At 41.2% G+C, this 22452-nt stretch overlaps 1 protein-coding gene and 1 long non-coding RNA gene across 6 annotated transcripts in view; one reads left to right on the forward strand and one right to left on the reverse strand.

Annotated features, from left to right (window-relative positions):
- The window catches only part of nsmfb (NMDA receptor synaptonuclear signaling and neuronal migration factor b), a 64456-nt gene that overhangs the window by 32215 nt on the left and 9789 nt on the right, over nt 1–22452 (forward strand). The window contains exons 8-15 of the mRNA XM_072664481.1: nt 12509–12561; nt 14139–14228; nt 14670–14797; nt 15670–15753; nt 16137–16170; nt 16408–16478; nt 16563–16642; nt 17352–17454. Coding sequence (XP_072520582.1) covers nt 12509–12561; nt 14139–14228; nt 14670–14797; nt 15670–15753; nt 16137–16170; nt 16408–16478; nt 16563–16642; nt 17352–17454 — 643 coding nt within the window. The remainder of the gene's footprint in view (nt 1–12508; nt 12562–14138; nt 14229–14669; nt 14798–15669; nt 15754–16136; nt 16171–16407; nt 16479–16562; nt 16643–17351; nt 17455–22452) is intronic.
- Nucleotides 16648–21562, reverse strand: LOC140541721 (uncharacterized). Of its 5 annotated transcripts, none has more exons than XR_011977957.1 (4): nt 21214–21562; nt 20468–20658; nt 20305–20387; nt 16648–17440 (listed from the first exon to the last, which is right to left on the reverse strand). It is a non-coding gene; the product is annotated as an uncharacterized lncRNA (long non-coding RNA). The 5 variants fall into 5 exon arrangements; XR_011977955.1 differs by having other exon boundaries at nt 21349–21558; XR_011977956.1 differs by having other exon boundaries at nt 20305–20362; nt 21349–21555.

Here is a 22452-nt window from a genome sequence, read left to right on the forward strand (position 1 = left end):
TGAATTTAAGCACATCTCATTATGTTTGCAGTGACAGCAGCACGGTCAGCATTTTGGCAGCAAGAGAAACGTAGGGAGGCCGATGACGTGAATTGGAAGCATTTGATTGCAGCTTGTGGTTTAAGGCATGAGTTCATCACATAGCATTAAATACACAATGGGGCAAAAGTATTGGGACACCTAAATCAAGCGTATTAAAAAAAAAGGTTATTCTGCTTTTGCTGGAGTAACTGTCTTTACTGTTCAGGGAACGCTTTCTATGAGATTTTGTAGCATTGCTGTGAGGATTTGGTTGCATTCAGTGAGGTCAGGACTCCATCATTCTAGAAAACACAGTCCCACTGCTCCACGGCTTAATGCTGGAGGCGGCCTTATAGCCCACACTTGTCATTGGTCCTGTTCCATTGCCAATGCTTCTCTTGACAAGGTGTATATGTGTGCCTATACACATCTGTGTCAGCAATGGGTGACAACGTAAAGTAGCTGAATGCATTCATTAGAAATGGTGTCCACAAACATTCGGACATAGAATGTAGCTTTATATCAGTGTTTCTCGACCCTGGTTTTGGAGGTAATTTATGAATCAGATAATTACCCAGTTCTTTCAGAGTAGCAGGTGGTGTGTTAAAGCAGGGGAATGTCTAAAATGTGAAGGGCAGGGTTCCTCCTGGGGATGGTCAGTTATTTGAATATAAGGTTTTTCATGTCAGTGAACTTCTGAACTTACCTTATGCTTCAGTTTTTATATTAGTATCAGTGTAAAAGGGCTGTGTTGTCTGTAACTGAAGGGACAGCGGTTACAGTGTATTGGCAGTGTATAACGATACAGGGGTTACGATTCGATATTTTGTGATACTGTAATTGAGACGATATATTTATTTTAAATCAAATTGTATAGTACTGTCATAGTAGTCGACTGATGGTTTTGACTTTCTATCCAATCAAAACAGTGGGATCTGAAGACACAGTCTAAATATCCATTCTACAGCTTGTTGATATGGTAGAAAAACATTTTATCATGATATTTTAACATGCAGAGAAAATACATCAGTAGCAGCTGATTCGTAAAAACTGCTATTCAAATGCTTTGCTATGCTCAGCACAATCACACACATTCAAAATTTGCTGTACCTCATTATACAGGACTAATTAAACAGGACTAATTAAACAGGACTAATTACACTCTCTGTAATGAAGTATGCAGTTGGTTAGTGTCTTTTAAATACAGCATCCATAATGTGCTCAGAAAAGCATAGTTTCAATAATAATAATAATAATAAAATTTATCACAGTATGATTAAATATTCTTTTATTGCCCATCCCTAATCGATACAGTATTGAAACATAATCAATATATTAATATTTTCTTAGACCGCTACAATATAAACTATTGCCTGATTGGGTTATTCCAACATTTTTCATTTGTAAAATAAGAACAGCCTGAAAGGGTTAAATGCAGCCCTGCTGTAGTGTGTCTAAAAGGGGGGTAGTAATATATGCAGGGTGTGTTGTGATGAAAAAGCCAGGCTCTTAACAGCACAGAGTGTTTGGCTTCGCTGCAGCGTGCTTCTCTTACACACACCTGGACCCAGTGTGCCCTCTGAGCCGAGTGCCTGCAGCAGTACTGGAAGCTTCTCCTAGTCTGTAGTGCTTCATATGCAGCCATACTGTACCATACTGCACCTACATACAGAAGCCTCCCCCCACATACAGAACAATCTGCCAGCAGATCAATAGTGCAGTCAAATAAATCAAGACTCAGCACAAGGCCTCTTTCAGTCAACGTAGCTGACAGCTGGACCTCAGTGTTCAGTCCGAGAGCGGTCCGTAACTGCCCACAAGGACATCATCCTGTCAGATTTTCCACCAGATCAAGATGTTTTCAGCTTCAGAATGTCAGAGGGTGAACTTCCATCAACCCCTGTTTTCTGTAAGCCGGGCAGTATTTGAGGGAGTGGTTCAGATGAAGTGGTGATTCACAGTAATGGTCCATTAAAAAAAATAATGAACCTGATCTCTACCTCACTCACTCCATCCATTATGTTTAGCAGGTTGAGGAGTCTCCACAAGGAGGTGCTGCTGGTACTAGAACAGATTTAGGTGTTTTACATAAATGACAGTGTGTCCTTGTTAAAAACAAGGTGTGGACAAAAGTATTGGGACACCTGCTCATTCACTGTCTCTTCTGAAATCAAGGGAATTTACAGGAGTTAATCCTGCTTTTGTTGGAGTAACTGTCTCGACTGTCCAGGGAAGACTTTCTACTAGATTCTTTAGGAGCCTTGCTTTGAGGATTTGATAGCATTCAGCAACAAGAGCTTTAGTGTAGTCCCCACCTCATCCCAAAGGAACTGGATGGAGCACCATCATTATTACAGAGAACACAGTTCCACTGCTCCACAGCTCATATGGGTTCATATTTATCTGCTCTACTATTCTATTGGCAGTATTTCTCTACAGGGACTAGACAAGCTGTGTGTGCATTTGTACATCCATGTACAAACATGTACAATCAATAGAAGCCAGAGTGCAGTTCTGCCACCAGCCCCATAGCTGTTCGTAGCTGGAGGACTTCAGTGTTCTGCAGACTTCTCAAAGTGGCACAGAGCTAACAATGTGTCCGCAGACCATAGGAGAGCAGTGACACTTTTACTGAGGGCTGAATAACAGCAGCCCTCCAGAGTCAGAGAAAGGTGTTATTGTGTTGAAATGGCAGCCAGAACGTGTAAATTGCCGGGTGTCTCTCTGTGGTCTTTACAGATCACAGCAGGAGCTCCGTTGTTATGGCCTCCAGAGTCTTGCTTAGGTAAGCTCTTAAGCTTCTGGAAGATAAGGGTGGAATGAGTTATTAGTTATCCAATATACTTGATTATTTGGGTTCACCCCTTAACAATAAGGAAGTTAGGAAAAGTTTCTTTCTTAGCATAAACCCTTTTGAGATAACGGTTTGAATGGGAGGAACCTTTTTAAAGGCCCATTTCAGGTAACATTGAGGTTTCCATGCATTTTTGAAACACTAAAGCTTGATGTCGTATGTAAACGTTACTTCCTCATTCAGTCAGTCCCTATTAATCCATTTTTACATGTAGAGCACCTAATGGACATAGCCTAAAACTCACTCACTTGCATTTAGCTAACTGAAGATTCTCCACAAGGGGGTGCTGTTAGTACTAGATTAGCTTTTGTGGTGCTTCACTTCAATGACACTGTGTGTCCTTGTTAAAAGTACTTACTGTATAATGTGCGTGTGGTCATGTAGCATGCTTATCACAGCTCTTTAAAAATGTCTGTACTTTATTTGGACCATTTTATTTTGGTCTACTCTAGATGCTTTGTAGAGGTTTTTGCTTTAAACTTAGTTTCAATTCATCCCAAAACACGAGCTAAACTTAACCTCAGCTCAAAACCTAAACATAATGCTCAACACTGGCCTAAACCTCAGATTAGTACATATACATTTGCATATCCACCTATTCAGTCTACAGCAGTCAGCCCTGTTTACCTATGCTGAAGTTATGAGGAGTACTTTAAGCCAGACTCTGTTTTAAATGAGGTATAATAGAGGTATAATACTGGGCAGAATTAGAAACAGAACATTTATATAAGTCAGTCTTAAAGACACAGTGATAAAAACAGTGTTGTCACGTTCTGTGAGACGAAAGGTTTGAACTGGTCATGTGAAACATAAACACACAAATATCATCATAACTATACCTCTGGGAAATAACTAGAATACAGGAAGACTACAGCATATGGGGCCTTCAGAGTATAAAGAAGCTCTCTGTGCTCCTCACAGATCACAGAAAGTGCTCCATTGTTATAGCTTCAGGAGTCTTGCCTAGGTAATCTCTTAAACTCATGGAAGATAAGGGTGGAATACATTTGTATGTATTTGTTATGCTTGATTTATCTGGGTTCACTCCTAAAGATAAAGCAGGTAGGAAGGGGTTCTTAGAGCAGCTGCATAGAAGAAGTGTTTATTTGCAGTAAAACTGATATTACACTGATATTACAATAAATACAACTAACATTCCCACAGGAAGTCGAGGTTTTCCATCCTAATGGCAGTCTAGTATTTTTATAGTCCTCATCCAACACCTGGTTTGGTAAATCAGTGCTTAATGATGGTAAATCAGGTGAGCTGCTGCTGAAGGAATTGAGCATATCTACACTGTGCTGGCTTGGGGGCGTCCAGGAGAAACCTGGAGCTAAGCTTTGTTCTTCTATTAAAACTAGCTCACAGCTTGTTTTAGTAGTATTATCATTATAGAATCAAATTTAATAGAAATGCTTCATTAAAATAAATAAATAAATAAATAAAATCTTAACACCACTATGTAATTTCTGCGTTCATGACTTTCATCGTTTTTAGCTCCAGTCACGGTCAACTCCATTTAAGGCTCCTGTTTAAAATAATAATAATAATAATAATAAGGGAGCTGCAGTCGAGTTATCTGAGGTGTGTAACATATGGGAGAGCTAAACAAACTAAACGACGTGTTGATGGCCTTCCACAGCAGCACTAACACAATGCTTATTCACCTGAGGAGAAAACGCACAGGCACTATTCTGAACGATAGACATACAGAAACAGCAAAACCGCCATAACTGTCGTCTAGTCATCAGTATTGACCACTAGTAGTGAAACGTCTGTCCTTTAGTTGATTAAAGTCATTATACACACATATGCGTGCTAACTTCGAATTTCCATTGAATAAGAGAACATAGAATTTGGGCTTCTTCAATAATTGACATAATTTAATAAATATATTTTATTTGTGCCATTAATTAAAATACATTTCCTTATGTAGGAACGGCATAAATACAGATCACATAAATGAAGGCAACTGACACTGCCACCTTTTTAGTTTTCAGTATGTTGGATTTGCTGGACTGGCCAGTTTAAACCTTCCGTTTTTAACTTTTACGTTATATAATGACCTACAGTTTGATGTTGTCAACATTAAAAAATGAATTGTTTAGGTTAATCAACTAATCGCTGCAATATTTGATGGATTAACTGCTAGAAAGTAGTCATTAGTGGCAGCTCTACAGTTTTACAAGCAGATGTTCTTGTATTAATGAGAGACGTGATCTTGGAATTAGGTGCCTGAAACACTGCAACCTCTACACAGAACTTCTGAGCTTTATACAGCTTAGTCGTATTTAGCATGCTGAAAGTCCAGAGTGGCCCTGATTGTCCTAGCTGGGGGATGTTCAGAAATACAATGCTAAGTACCACCAGATGCAGTACTGAGAGCTTATTTGGCTCTCTTTTGTTCCAGGGAAAATAAATTACACCAAATCCAAGCATCCGTTGATCAGGCCGCACAAAAAACTGAGACCTGAGATGGTTGCAGGGTGTATGGCTGGGTGTAGGTGTGTGTAAGTGCTTGTCAGAACATGTCAGAACATGTTTTTACTTTAGGCTGTCGCATATTTTGGAAGGATATTAGCGCGGAGTAGGCCGCACACACACACACACACACACACACACACACACACACACACACACACACTGAAGTAAGCTGGAGTCTGATAAGTGAGTGTGTTGCAGGTGTTAGTGAGACTTTTTTCCATTCGAGACTGTAGGCGGCTCTCCATGAATATGTCAGACATACAAACATGCACACACACACACGGTCCGAGACCATGAGTCATCTCTCTATTTTAAGCATTCTTCCTCTTTTCGCAGTCACGAATGGGGATCGCCGGCGGTTCATCAGAGCGTTTAATTAGAAACAGATCCTTCTGCAAAGTTCTGACACTCCAGTGCCTTTTCTTCTGCTTTCCAAAGCTGTTAAAGATCTGCCTCACCTGTCACACTGACTCTCAACCAGGTGTAAGGAGACATGTCTGACAGTGGCTCAAAGAACAGAGGTTCTGTGCTGCAGCTGTATTCTATTGCACTGGGTGGAAATCTGAGCAAACGCTAGATGAACATTAGATAGTCAAGATCGCTCGACTTTGTACTGTTGAAGGTTTTCAACACCTTTTTGGGAAAGAAGACAATATGCAAATGCACCGAATGTCCAAATGTTTGTGGACGCCGCATTCTGCTACTTTAAGTTGCACCTATTAGTTGACACATATGTACAAATGCACACACACACAGCTTGTCTAGCCCCTTTAGAGAAGTACTGCCAATAAAATAGGACTCTCTGGAGCAGGTTAACATAAACCATGCTGCTTAATGCAAGATGTGAGCTAGAGGGGTTCAAAGCCCCCCAGTATTGAGCTGTGGAGCAGTGGAACTGTGTTCTCTGAAATGACGGTTGTTGTCCCATCCAATACTTTTATGATTGATTGGGGATTGGGGATGAGGTGGGGTCCTGACCTCACTAATGTTCTTGCAATCAGGAATGCTCCAAAATCTAGTAGAAAGTCGCCTTCTTCCCTGGACAGTAGAGGCAGTGACTCCAACAAAGCAGAATGAACCTTGATTTTAAAACCCTTCGTAAGAAACAGTGAAAAAAACAGGTGCCCCAATATTTTTTATTATGAGGTCACAATGTATCGTTACATCACAATATTATGAGGTCACAATGCATTGTGACATTACAATATCATGAGGTCACAATGCGTTGTTACCTCATTACATCACAATGTTATCACAATAAATCGTTACATCACAATATCATGAGGTCACAATGCATCGTTACGTCATGCGGTCACAAGGTTATAATGTATCATTACCTCACAATATTATGAGGTCACAATGTATCGTTACATCACAATATCAATAGGTCATAATGCATCGTGACATCACAATATCTTAAGGTCATAAAACATTGTTACATCACAATATCTTGAGGTCATAATACATCGTTACATCACAATATCATGAGGTCACAATGCATTGTGACATCACAATATCATGAGGTCACAATATTATGAAGTCACAATGCGTCTACCTCATTTCGTCACAATATGATCACAATAAATTGTTACATCACAATATCATGAGGTCACAATGCTTCGTTACATCACAATATCATGAGGTCACAATGTATTGTGACATCACAATATCATGATGTCACAATGCATTGTTACATCACAATATCATGAGGTCACAGTGTATCGTTACATCACAATATCATGAGGTCATAATGCATCGTTACATCACAATATCATGAGGTCAATGCATTGTGACATCACAATATCATGAGGTCACAATGCATTGTTACATCACAATATCATGAGGTCACAATGCATTGTTACATCACAATATCATGAAGTCACAGTGTATCGTTACATCACAATATCATGAAGTCACAGTGTATCGTTACATCACAATATCATGAGGTCATAATGCATCGTGACATCACAATATCATGAGGTCACAATGTATTGTAACATCACAATATCATGATGTCACAATGCATTGTTACATCACAATATCATGAGGTCACAGTGTATCGTTACATCACAATATCATGAGGTCATAATGCATCATTACATCACAATATCATGAGGTCACAATGCATTGTGACATCACAATATCATGAGGTCACAATGCATTGTTACATCACAATATCATGAAGTCACAGTGTATCATTACATCACAATATCATGAGGTCATAATGCATCGTGACATCACAATATCATGAGGTCACAATGCATTGTGACATCACAATATAATGAGGTCACAATGTATCGTTACATCACAATATCATGAGGTCACAATGCATTGTGACATCACAATATCATGAGGTCACAGTGTATCGTTACATCACAATATCATGAGGTCGTAATGCATTGTGACATCACAATATCTTGAGGTCATAATAGATTGTTACATCACAATATCATGAGGTCACAATGCATTGTGACATCACAATATAATGAGGTCACAATGTATCGTTACATCACAATATCATGAGGTCACAATGCTTCGTTACATCACAGTATCATGAGGTCACAATGCATTGTTACGTCATACGGGTCACAACGTTATTATGTATCATTACCTCACAATATCATGAGGTCACAATGTATCATTACATCACAATATCATGAGGTCACAATGCATTGTGACATCACAATATCATGAGGTCATAATACATCGTGACATCACAATATCATGAGGTCATAATACATCGTGACATCACAATATCATGAGGTCACAATGCTTTGTTACATCACAATATCATGAGGTCACAATGCATTGTGACATCACAATATCTTGAGGTCACAATGCATTGTGACATCACAATATTATGAGGTCACAATGCATTGTGACATCACAATATTATGAGCTCACAATGCGTTGTTACCTCATTACATCACAATATGATCACAATAAATCGTTACATAACAATATCATGAGGTCACAATGTATTGTGACATCACAATATCATGAGGTCACAATGTATTGCGACATCACAATATCATGATGTCACAATGCATTGTTACATCACAATATCATGAGGTCACAGTGTATCGTTACATCACAATATCATGAGGTCACAGTGTATCGTTACATCACAATATCATGAGGTCATAATGCATCGTGACATCAAAATATCATGAGGTCACAATGCATTGTGACATCACAATATCATGAGGTCACAATGTATCGTTATATCACAATATCATGAGGTCACAATGTATTGTGACATCACAATATCATGAGGTCACAATGCATTGTGACATCACAATATCATGAGGTCACAGTGTATCGTTACATCACAATATCATGAGGTCGTAATGCATCGTGAAATCACAATATCTTGAGGTCATAATAGATTGTTACATCACAATATCATGAGGTCACAATGCATTGTGACATCACAATATAATGAGGTCACAATGTATCGTTACATCACAATATCATGAGGTCACAATGCTTCGTTACATCACAGTATCATGAGGTCACAATGCATCGTTACGTCTTACGGGTCACAACGTTATGTATCATTACCTCACAATATCATGAGGTCACAATGTATCATTACATCACAATATCATGAGGTCATAATGCATCATGACATCACAATATCTTGAGGTCATAATACTTTGTTACATCACAATATCATGAGGTCACAATGCATTGTGACATCACAATATTATATGGTCACAATGGGTTGTTACTTCATTACATCACAATATGATCACAATAAATCGCTACATCACAATATCATGAGGTCACAATGCTTTGTTACATCACAATATCATGAGGTCATAATACATCGTGACATCACATTGTGACATCACAATATTATGAGCTCACAATGCGTTGTTACCTCATTACATCACAATATGATCACAATAAATCGTTACATAATATCATGAGGTCACAATGTATTGTGACATCTCAATATTATGAGGTCACAATGTATCGTTACATCACAATATCATGAGGGCATAATGCATCATGACATCACAATATCATGAGGTCACAATGCATTGTTACATCACAATATCATGAGGTCATAATACATTGTGACATCACAATATCATGAGGTCAATGCATTGTGACATCACAATATTATATGGTCACAATGGGTTGTCACTTCATTACATCACAATATGATCACAATAAATCGCTACATCACAATATCACGAGGTCACAATGCTTTGTTACATCACAATATCATGAGGTCACAATGCATTGTGACATCACAATATCATGAGGTCATAATACATCGTGACATCACAATATCATGAGGTCATAATACATCGTGACATCACAATATCATGAGGTCACAATGCATCATGACATCACAATATCATGAGGTCACAATGTATTGTGACATCACAATATCATGATGTCACAATGCATTGTTACATCACAATATCATGAGGTCACAGTGTATCGTTACATCACAATATCATGAGGTCACAGTGTATCGTTACATCACAATATCACAAGGTCACAATGCGTCATTATCTCATTACATCACAATATGACCACAATAAATCGTTACATCACAATATCATGAGGTCATGCATCGGCTTTGTGACAAATGACGGCTTTCTCTGACTGTTGGCACTACAAATGTTATTTTATTAAGGCAGTTTTTTTAACACATTTCCTTGGTTTGCGAAAGTGGCGACAGTGGCAGTCTCTCTCAAAAGCCCAATGTTAGTTTTTCTGCACTTGCTCAGTGGATTTATTGAAAGAGTGATCTGAGTTTGGATCCTTTATTTGACGAGTTCTATGCAGCGAGCTGGGTGTTTGACATCTGTGCTGTATTGTAGGAATTATAGTGGGGAACAGATACCAGAAAGAGTCCTGGAGGCAAGCAGGGAGAATACTTTAACAATTTGATTATTTAACTAATTGTAAATCGAGGACGCTGGCCAACACCCCATCACCGGCTCAGGTCTTGTAACATCTGGGCCCTCGCACATCCTGCCGTACTTGGATTGCAGGGGCGAAGCTTATCCCCTGGGCAGCCTTGAGATGGTGGGGAGGGAGGAGGGGAAAGACGAGACGTCGGCATCTAAAAGCTAACCCAGTTCGATGGCTTGTTACTACATCAAGTCATTTCTGTAGGTTGATCGGATGAACCGCATTTTACAGTGGAGCCGGGCTGACCTTGTTTTGGACATGTGCATTACTGTGTGCAGCTAGATCTGGGCATTTGGCTGGTGTACGCTGCTCTACTGGCCTGCAAATGGTTGAGATGAGGACAGGCCAGCCTCTGTTCATGCCGTACTCACCCTCTCTGAGTAGGACACAATGTGTAACCATGGTGACACAATGCTAAGTGCAAAGCTGTAGAGAGATGGGAGCGTGGAAAGGAGGACGAGACTGGGAGAGTGGAGTAGGGGGCAGGCGTGAGAACGAGATCTAGCTCAGCTTGGTTTGATTGAGATCACGACTTTGTATGAAGAGGTGTGTGTGTTTGTGTGCATGTGTGTATTTTACACCTGACAGACAGCATTCATGAAAGAAAGGCTGTTTAGGAGACGCCATAAAATGAAGACGTGTGGCGAAGGGAAAGAGTTTAGACAGAGCCGTCCATCATGGCTCCACTGCAGCGACCGGTCGATGATGACCGCAACTACAGTATTGTGCGCTTCTCAGTAAAGCTGCTCAGTAAAGGAGGTTTTAGCAGGCTTGGGAGAGCTGGTGCACTGTTCTACTGTGCAGCAACGCCTGCATGCTTTTGACCTCGACCTTCATGAAGTTCCCACCATAAAATTCTGCATCAGATGTTTTCAAAGGAACGTCTAAACAAGCCTGATGCATACTGGAAACAAGTCCTGTGGACCAATGACTTTTTAAATCCGAAGACAGGTCCTCAGCTGGAGGTAGCAAGGCGGTACATTTAACATTTACAGTTACACTTAAGGCATTTAGCAGACTCTTTTAGCTCTTATCCAGAGCGACTTACAAAAGTGCTTTGCTATTTACCCAAGAAAAACCTCAGCTAGTTTGAATAGACTAATAATAATTCAAAGATCCTCTAACTTTAGACTCCACCACTTTCCACTTTGGTGCAGGACAGTAAATAGCCTGGACGCTTGTCTTCTGCGGATTTTGAGGGATGGCGGGTCGAAGCTGGAAGGGCTCTTGGTGCGGATCGGCTTTTGACCATTGCCATCACGTACGGAGGGGCTGGTCCGTTCTTGGCTTTGTAGGCCAGGGTCAGGGTTTTGAATCTAATGACCTGGGCAGCAGCTACAAGAAGCCAGTGAAGAGAGAACGCAGCAGTGGAGTGACATGATTGAATTTAGGGACATTGAAGACGACCCGTGCCGCTGCATTCTGGATGAGTTGCAGGGGCCTGATGGTGCGCAGAGGGAGACCAGCCAGAAGAGAGCTGCAGTAGTCAAGTCTAGAAGTGACGAGAGACTGAACAAGCACCTGGGTGGCCTCTCTGGAGAGGAAGGGTCGAATTCTCCGGATGTTGTACAGGAGAAATATGTTTGCAACATGGCTTGAGACGATAAATATAAGTTAGATGGTGCTCCACAACACTCTGATCTTTATGACTTGTGTTGGTAATGCTCCTCCTCTTCCAAAAACATAACACTCCTTGTATGTTTATCATCACTGTGGTTGTCCTCTATATCAACGGATCCACGGTACATCCACTGCAAGTCTAACACAAAGGTTAAAACACAAACTACAGAAGCTGTGTAGGGTCGCTCACCTGCTGAGGGGTCTCCAGTGGCAAAAATGATGTCATATATTTCATAGCTATTAATAAGATCATCATTATTTCTAAAGAGTTTGATGGTATCGGAAAAGGCCTGAGCATTTTATAATGGATACAAATCAACTTCAAGTCACGTTAAGTAAAACGGTCTGACACAAGCCAGGTGTAGAAGAGACAGACGTGACTGATACGAAGGTCATCAGGTCAGGTTAATTTGATTGTGTGTGAGATCCTCCTGTGGAACTTCAAACACTCTTCCTTGTCCGTTACCAGGCATGTCTGCATCAGATCTGAGTACACTGTTAACGTTCATGTCTCTGAACTGTTCTTATGCTTCTGTTTCCCCGTCCTCTCTCTCTGACATCTCACGTTCACTCAATCTACCCTGCCTTCAGAAACTTCCGGAAGCACCTGAGGATGGTGGGCAGCAGGAGAATGAAGGCCCAGAGTGAGTCATATTGTACGGTGTGTCAGTGTAATTGAGGCGTGTGTATGGTAGAGGTGGCATATCCCTATCTGTGGGGATCTGGATCAGGCTGATCTCAGCAGAAACACTGAATAGGATATCAGAAGGGAGAAAAGGGATGAATTTGAGCTGATCCTCTGTCCAAACATATCTACACACTATGTGACGTGATGTTGATGAGCTGATTTTAAGTGAATTACTTTAATTAAAACTTTAAAGCTCATTTTAAAGCTTTGATTTTTAAGAAGACATGTCAGATGTTTCAGAATCAGCATTGGAAAGTGGTATCATGCCTTCCCTACTGTATGGTTTTCAGCCTCATCTGTATCGTTGTTCTGCTGATTACATGTTGCTAACTAACAGTGATTCTGAAAATAAATCCTGGTGGCTGATGATTTATTTTCAAGCAGAGCGTCGCTGTCATATGAAAACCTTTTATCTCCAAAACTGCAACTTGATGAAGGAAGGAAAAACATACACAAACAGCATCATCGGCTTTAGGCAAAATTTGCAGTTTCATTTATGATTATGCTATTAATTTGAATTATGTGGATTTTATGAGTTTTTTTTATTTTTCATAATTGACTCTAATTGAGTCTATGTTTACTAAATTTGCATAAATTTGCATTTCCCCCCATTTTTCTCCCAATTTGGTACTACCGATTAACCCACACGTTCATAGCACCCCCTAGCACTAGCAATGCTCTCAACACTAGGAGGGTATGGACTTCTCTGTTACATGTGAAGTCAGTCACTGCCTGTTTTTGAACTGCTGCCGATGCGGCATGCTGTCCTCCGACACGCTCAGAGATCCCCAGCACACATCAGCTAACAGACGCCTATGCCGGCAACCTCATCTTCCCACCTAGAGAGAGTGCAACCAATAGTGCTGACTCAAGCTCCAGCTGCTGATGTCAAAGCAGCATGGCTCAGTTTGCTATGATTGGCTGTTACCAGTCACATGATAATATTCAGCAGAGATCAGCAACTTAAATAGGATTATGAATAGGACTTGATTACAATTCCAGAAACTTTTTAATTCCCTTGAGTTCAGAAGAAACAGTGAATGAGCAGGTGTCCCAGTACGTCTGTACGTACAGTGTGTGACCTCTATGTAGGAGTCATCAGATTTTTTTATTTTTGCACCCTTACCACAAAACAGCCGACGTTTTCCACAACCACTGGCCTCTCTTTAAGCTTTAATGTATGCAAGTTATTTTGGACCGTTTTTATTGACTCACGCTAGAATCGAGTGGGCAGTTGGCATAATAATAAAAAATCAACAGGGTTCTGATATGACAGCGATGAGAAGCGTTAAGCTCATAGTTTTCTTTTCCTGACATTACACTGAATGATGAGTTTTATGGGAAATTCCATACCGCTGATTGAAAAGCTTGACAGCTTGATCGAAAAGCCCATCAGGGCACATCACTCCAGTAATCGCACTGACAAGAGCGAGATACTGCCAGCTGAGTGATGTGTGTGAGAGGAGGAGTGTGTGTGTGTGTGTGTATGCTGAAGGCCAGTGTGTGTGATGCTCTCCTCCACTCCATTATTAGCATTCGCCGATCGCAAAACGAAGAGCTTCAGTCGCTCCTGGAGTGATCCCACCCCCATCAAGCCTGACCCACTCCATGACTCCAGAGACAGTGAGTCTGCAAACACACACACACACACACACACACACACACACACTCTAATGCACCTACACATACAGGAGCCTCTCTACCTCTTTCACATACACACCTGTCCTCACTGGAGGGGGTGTGTGTGCGTGCGTCCTTCTGACAGGACCTCACTCTGCTGTTCACTCTATCTGAATGCGTGTGTGTGTGTATTTGTGTGCAGTGGCACAATCAAACACTCTCAAATCAGTGTGTTTACAGTTCAGGTTAACACTTAACACACATTTGACATAAAGTGTGTGTCAAAATACACCATCATCAAATCTGGTGTTAATTGACATCCTTTTTGAGAGTGTGTTGAATCTGTCTGTCCATATACTGCAGTAACACCCCCTCTGGTGTCTGTCTTTCTACAACCGTGTCAGGCTATAATGTGGACTTTTTCTCTGTATCTGTGTGACTCAGGTGGGGACCTGCAGGCATCCTCCGGCACTCTGGATGAGGGAGAGTATGATGATGTGGACTGGGAGGAGGAGAAAGAGCTGGAGCGGTTAGCCTGCGAGGGCGATGACTTCATACCTCCAAAAATCATGGTGAACACCACCCCCCCCCCCCACCCCCATTACACCCGGTCCGAATGTGTCGTCTTTACTGAGAGCTTAATTGTAGTGAATATAAGAAATATTCTTAGGAGGATATTTCTGTATTTATTGAAATACAGGGAGGGTTTTAAAGAGACACATTAATAAATTTATCGTCAGGAAATCACAACTAAAAATTAGTAGGGGTGTCCTGGTACGTGCAGTCACAGATAATACACAGTTTGAGATACACAAGATAAATATGGTCATTTAACAAATGCACATTCTACCCCGAAACCTTAAGCTGTTGGATTTGCAAGGTATTGTAAATGTAGTTGTTTAGGAGTATTGCTATGGTAACTTTGCCCCCCACTAGGTGACCTTGTATTTTCACAACTATATCGCAATGAGAAATATTTGATATATTACATTTCAGATTCTTTCTGCTTGCCTGTGTACCATTTTCGACAGGGTGATTTAAATGTATATGTTATTGATCCATTAAGAAACCACTAGGATTTCTACATGCTAACTATACAGAAGCTCCAGTACAGCACTATACCTGATAGTATTCAGGGTAACCCCATCACTGACTCATTTCTACCAACTACACTGTTTATAAGGTTCCTCAAGGATCTTATAAGTGCAACTGTGTACAGTGAGCTACAGAGCTAATTTACGTTCATCTTGAAGCTTAGATTTTTATGTGTTACAAAACACCTCTGAGAAGTCTTATGAGGGCTGCTTTAGACACCCTTCTTGGAAAGCAAAAGACACATATAGGTGTCCTCCCTTTGAACAGAAAGCCTCCTTAATTGCACCCAGCTCCTCTGCCAGACAGCCTCATTGATTTGGGTCGTGTTTCTTTCTTGTTCTTTGTGTAGCTGATTTCATCCAAGGTTCCAAAGGCGGAGTATGTGCCCAACATCATACGCAGGAGCGACCCCTCCATCATCCCAATCCTCTATGTGAGTCTTTCACCGGCCGCCGTTATTCACGTGGATCAAAGAGTCTTTTGTCAGACGTTACGAAAGCTGCTTGGTAATGCAAATGCTCATCTGACGGCTAGCCTTGTTATTTTGGAAGTGTTAGCAATGCAGATGATGTGTGTGTGTGTGTGTGGCTTCTGTAACTGTACTTGATCATAACGAGAGCACAGTGCATATTAAAGTATTATTTGAATGTTCTGAATAGATCAAAATTTAATGAAGCTTCAAAGTGAAATGGAAAAACACAAGACCCTTTGAGTGGTCATTTCCACTCAGGGAAAGTTAACTTCCTTTTCTTAACTCATGCTCTATCTGTGTGTGTGTGTGTGTGTGTGTGTGTGTGTGTGTGTGTGTGTGTACAGGACCACGAGCACGCTACCTTTGATGATATACTGGGTGAGTGTGATTAACTGGAGGCCACTTTACTGATGCTGTGTGTTTACTATGAGAAACTCACAGTTACTCACAGGTCATCTAATGTAGGTGTTCCAGCGCTCTTTTTGCCTTTTGTTGACTGACTCATTCTCTCTATTCTCTCTCTTCTCTCTCTTCCTCTTTTTCTGCCTCGATCGCTCTTTGTTTTCTCTCTCTCTCTCTCACTCACTCGCTCGCTTTCTCTGCCTGTACACCCAGAGGAGATCGAAAAGAAACTAACCGCCTACAGAAAAGGCTGCAAAATCTGGAACATGCTTATTTTCTGTCAGGTGAGAGAAGTGCAAGCGTGTATCTATCTGTGTTTTAAAAACGGTGAGTAATTTCTAACCAAATGACTGCTCTGCATTCTCCAGGGAGGGCCTGGTCACCTATACCTGCTGAAGAACAAAGTGGCCACATTCGCTAAGGTGGAGAAAGAGGAGGACATGATACAGTGAGTTCCATGAAAAAACTTTATAATCATACCAATCAGCCATAACATTAGTACCTACAGTAGTGGATATATTAGGCAGCAAGTGAACAGTCGGGTCTTAAAGGTGATGTGTTAAAAGCAGGACAAACATAAGAATCTGAGACACTTTGGGGGATTTTAATGGCTAGACGACTCTGTCACAGCATCTCCAAAATATCAGGCAGGTCTTGTGGAGTGTTCAACTGGCGACAGCCTCTATGCCTCGATGCGATTCATGGAGGCCCCACCTTACAACTTGTAGGACTTAAAGGATCTGCTGCTAATGTCCTGGTTGGTTCCTGATACCATAGGGTGCCTTCAGAGGTCTTGTGGAGTCCATGTCTTAATGTGTCAGACCTGTTGTGGCAACACATGGGAGACCTACTCAGTAGTAGGCAAATCATGTGTTATTGTTATGGCTGATTGTGTGTACAGCCCTTTATAGTGTATAAACATTCACATGGCATTTTATTCATTTTTATTTTTATTGTTATGGTTTTGGTTCAGTTAGGTAAGTGGAGAGTAAACTATTTATCACACAGAGTCATGAATAATTACGATGACACATGATTACAGTCAACATAATGGTCTTAATGGAAAAAGAACAAGAAAAGCCCAAAACAAAGCAACTCCACTACCGGACATGCAGGCAGTATAAGCTGGTTGATCAATTATGGATTTGTGTATGCAGGTTCTGGAAGAAACTGGGCCGGATGATGAGTTTGCTGAACCCTGAGCCCAATCTCGTTCACATCATGGGCTGTTACGTGCTGGGCAATGCTAACGGAGAGAAGGTACCCATTACCCATCAGCCTCCAAATCTCTTTCATAATGTAGAGTGTATTCACTATCAGAGTCTCATTCCAGCTCTCATCAGTGTCCAAGGCTGTAATTTGCAAGCCAGACTTTGCCTAAAATCATCTCACATATCATTTTATTTTTTTTTGCATCTCTCTGCACAGTAATTCTTAGATATGGGCTGTGACCGAAATGGATCCCTGTTTTGTCCTGCGCTATTATCTAGGGAGATGTTAGTTCACTAAGTTTTGGTAGAGACAAACCTGAGTCTCTTTATCAACATACCTCAGCACTGACCACATAAACAAAGTACTGAGCCAGTGTAGTACCCTCAAATTCATCATGCTCAAATTCCACCTTCTATACTCGTTACTGTCCTTAAACGTAAGCATTTTGTTCACAGACACATAACTACACATGCCATAATCTGTGCTCCGCCCACAAATGCTGTTAAGGTGGAAAGGTTTTTAAGAATGTTGACAATTGACATTACATTAAGAAAATGTGATATACTGTTTAGAGTGGCTGTGGCTAGAGCTGGACTGGGTGACTGTGAGAGTTCACATAAGCATGGTAGCAAATTACAAACAAACAAAATACATCAGCTGTAGTTTGACAAAACTGTAAAGTTGCTATTCTAGACATACAAGGTTGACTTACCTCAGACCATGGTAAAGCTTGTGTGTATGAGGCAGGTGGGGGTATGTTTACAAAAGATGAGATTGACAAGCAGGTGCTGCGTGAGTGACAGTCAATCAGCCGCCCCCGAATCTGCCTACCCTGCACCACCACATTGTTTGTCTCCGCTCTATGTTCATCACGTCAATCTCAATCAATATCTCTCTCTGGGTGTGTATATATATATATATATATATATATATATATATATATATATATATATATATGTGTGTGTGTGTGTGTGTGTGTGTCTATGTATGTATAGCTTTTGTTGTTCTTCATTCACATGCACACAAAAAACACTACCTGTCATACACTAATGCACAGTCCCAGTTAGGTACAGTAAAATGTTGGTGGTGAACTAGAGGCAGTGAGCTCACATACATACACCCTCCCCCCCTTTAACAGACTGCACTGACCAACATAACTAGTTTTTTTTTTTTTATTTGTTTATATTTGTTTGGCAAAAAATCATATTCACACAATTTTCCTATCAGCTTAGTTACATCACAGGACTGAGCTCTCCTTTTCAGCATGTAGGTGTTACTGCTACAGAAATCAGACAAAGCATACAGTATGCAAACAGACGGAAGCTCAGTCATATTAGAGGAAGAAGACTGATATGTTCCTACCTCTAAAGTTACCCAACTTGCTTGCTGTCAAAAAACTCTATATAATAATATTTTATTTTTATTCTTAAAATAATAAAAATGTAAAATAAAAAATACAAATCTTAATATTTAAAAGGTTAAATAACTTTTTATTTTTTTTATACATTTGTTTAGAAACGTCATGCTAAAGGCGCCTATAGCATCAAGCTGAAGCAAGGGCCTGGGTGGTCCAGCGGAATAAGGCGCTGCCACTATGATCAGAGGGTCGCTGGTTCGAATCCAAGTAATGCTGCAAGCCATCGGCAGCCGGGGCCTAGAGAGAGTACAATTGGCCTTGCTCTCTCTTCAGGGTGGGTAGATGGCGCTCTTTCCTCACATCATTCCAGCACAGCACTGGTATATGATGTGAGGAGAGAGCGCCATCTACCCATCCTGAAGAGAGAGCTAGGCCAATCGTGTGCTCTCTGGACCCCGGCTGCCCCGTAGATGGCATTTCCCCCCCCCCCCATCATTCCGGTGCTGGCCGTCACTGGGCGGCCAGCGCCGCACTGGAATGTGGCTACTCCAGTGCGGCGCTGGCCGTCACTGCAGACTCCAGCGATGGCCAGCAGGGAGAGAGTGCCAGCTACCCCCCCTAAAGAGAGAGCAAGGCATGGTCCAAATATAGTACAGGCATCATTCCAGCTCTATTAATATCATTCCACCCTCTTAACTTCCATAACTACTTTAGTTTCCATGTGCTCCAACACACTAACTTCCATTACTTTAGTTTCTGTGATCCAACACACTTCCATAACTACTTTAGTTTTTACCTTCCATAATCTACATACTTACCTTCCATAACCTACATCATTGACTTCCATTACTTTAGTTTCTGTGTGATCCAACACACTCTTACCTTCCATAACTACTTTAGTTTTTACCTTCCATAATCTACATACTTACCTTCCATAACTACTTTAATAATAAAATGTGTTGGATCAACATCCATAACCTACATCATTGACTTCCATTACTTTAGTTTCTATGTGATCCAACACACTCCATTAACTTCCATAACTACATTACTTTAGAAACTAAAGTGGGACTCCACAAGATATGGTAAGTGACCAGAACAATTCAATATTATGTTCCAGAGGTTTAAAGTCTCCCTTCTTGCTTGTGTTCATAAATGTTGACATTGTCTGCGCGGTGAACCAAGGGCCCCAAGTGGTCCAGCGGAATAAGGCGCCGTCCCTATGATCAGAGGGTCGCTGGTTCAAATCCAGGTCATGCTGCTAGCAGCCGAGGCCCAGCGAGAGCACAATTGGCCTTGTTCTCTCTCTTTAGGGTGGGTAGATGGCGCTCTCTCCTCCCATCATTCCAGTGCTGGCCGATGATGTGGGGAGAGAGCAAGGTCAGTTGTGCTCTCTGGGCCTGTAAAATTATGTTTAATAAAATGTTAACTATGACAGTAATGGAGTTTTGAAATTTAATAGAGTGTCTAAAGGGGTTAGAAGATGCCACAAATAGGCCAGCAGTCATTCTGAACAACATTAAGATCTCAATATAACTGACCTGTATGGGAAGAGGGAGGCCATTCCTGAAGAACTCAGCACAACCCACTTTGAGCTTCCTGGAAGGCAGCAAAGTGATCCAGCCTGAATGTATTTTATGGTTTAAATGAGACATCAATTAAAGCCTTTTGGACACAATTCAAAACAGTATGTGTGGCACTAACCTTCTTAGCAAAAAACATCCCGACAGTGAAGCATGGTGGTGGCAGCATCATGTTGTGGGGATGCTTTTCCTCAGCAGGGACTGGGCATCTTGTTCAACATGAAGAAGGGACTGATGGTGAGGAATTGATCTTTGACAGTCACAGTACTGTGTAAAAATGCCACTGATTTGGGAGCCTTGAAAGCAATAAAACTGGAGAAGCCAAATGGGAGAGAACCATATTAGGAGAAACTCAGTAAGGATGACTTTCAACAACACTGATCTAAACGACCGGGACACTAAAGGTTAGAATGCTATCATTGCTGCCTCAAACATCATACTTGGATATTACTTATTGTCTTGTTTATGGCAAGTGTGGAAACCTGTGAACAGTTCAGAAACTATAAATCCCTGAAGCCCATGGACAGTTTGTAGACTTCTATTTCTACAGAAGAACTGCAACAGCAACGCATCCTGTACATAGCACTACCAGCCTGCATTTGCACTATATTTTCCTCTCATTAAAAAACAAGATATTACAAATGTCATCATAAAGAAAAAAAAATCCTCATGTCTGTAACTGCAGAAAGTGGACTGTAGGACATTTTACAGACTGCTACCCTGCCTGGGTTTCTGTTTGTTATTAGCAGGGCTATTTCAAAGCAACACATTACATTAAGCTTAGCTACTTTGGAAGACAGAAAAAACAATACAACAGACAGTGCAATCCTACCACACTGACTACAGGACAGCCTCAATGCAAAATACCTCTGAAATGGTGCTCGACTCTCACGTCATTTGTCAATTTCCAAACAGTGAGATGCTGCAAGACGACCTGCTTCAGTCTGCTAAAATATTAAAGCTTAGATGAACCGAATATCTGAATAAAACTGCTGCACTTACAACAGCTGAGCACTTCTCCTGATTCATCGCCACTCTGTTCACTGGTCTGAAGAAAAAGTGCAGTTGCTTGTTTTTGCTCTAATAAGCATTTTATCCCTCTTCCTTCTCTCCCCTGCATGACTCCCCTCTCTCGCCCAGCTGAACTGGGAGGTGTAGTAATCCTTCTAAAAATAAACGCACTGCTTCAGCCATGTGTGGCCGGTGCTGGAGTTCAATGCCAAACTCCACTTCTTTGTTGTCTAGCTTGCGTCAGATGAAAGCTGCGTGTTCTCGGAATGCAGGCTCGGGGCTCGTTTCGGAGAGCAGTGCCAAGCTACCAGCAGGTAGCCATATGTCTTGTGTATTTTTCTCCTGGAAACTTAATAAGGCTTAAACAAAAGCTGGAGTACACATTATGCTGCTTTAGAGAGGGCTGCTTACACAGCACATTTATCACAGTGACAGTCTAAATGCTGAGCTTGTGTACTTCAGAGTGCTGTTGTGACTCGGAGTACAATGGTGCCGGGAATGTTCTTGCTTTATTGCTGTTGTGGTTGATGGTGTTCTTATTGTTATTGGTTCATCTATCTGGTCTTAATAAATGAGGACTGCTGTGAGGAAGGCCTTTGGCTTGATTGTGGCTGCTGCTGCCTTGACCCCTGTGCCCCTGTGCAGGGTTGGTGGGTGGTTAGTTTGTCTGGCTGTGGCCCAGCTGGACTCTCTGTGGCTCTGAAGATGGATGGGAGCAATAACCTGCCAAAAGAACATGTGAACTGGTAGAGGTAGTATTCTTATGCTTTGTTTCCATTTTGGACAAAAAAGGCACTCCCAGACATCCCATCTTCACTTGCGTACACTTGCCATCTTGAAAGAAATTACGTATATCCGATCAGTCATAACATTAGCACCACTGACAGGTGAAGTGAGAAACATTGATTATCTTCTTCTGTCAAGAGAGGATATATTAAGCAGCAAGAGAACAGTCAGGTCTTGAAGGTGAGGTTTGTGTTAAAAGCAGAAAAAATTATCAAGAATCTGAGCCACTTTGACGAGGGCCAAATGACTGAGTCAGAGCATCTCCAAAACTGCTAGTGGTCAGTATCTACCAAAAGAAGCTCAGAGAAA

The sequence above is a fragment of the Salminus brasiliensis genome, chromosome 20 (genome assembly GCF_030463535.1).
Source record: "Salminus brasiliensis chromosome 20, fSalBra1.hap2, whole genome shotgun sequence".
Taxonomy (NCBI): domain Eukaryota; kingdom Metazoa; phylum Chordata; class Actinopteri; order Characiformes; family Bryconidae; genus Salminus; species Salminus brasiliensis.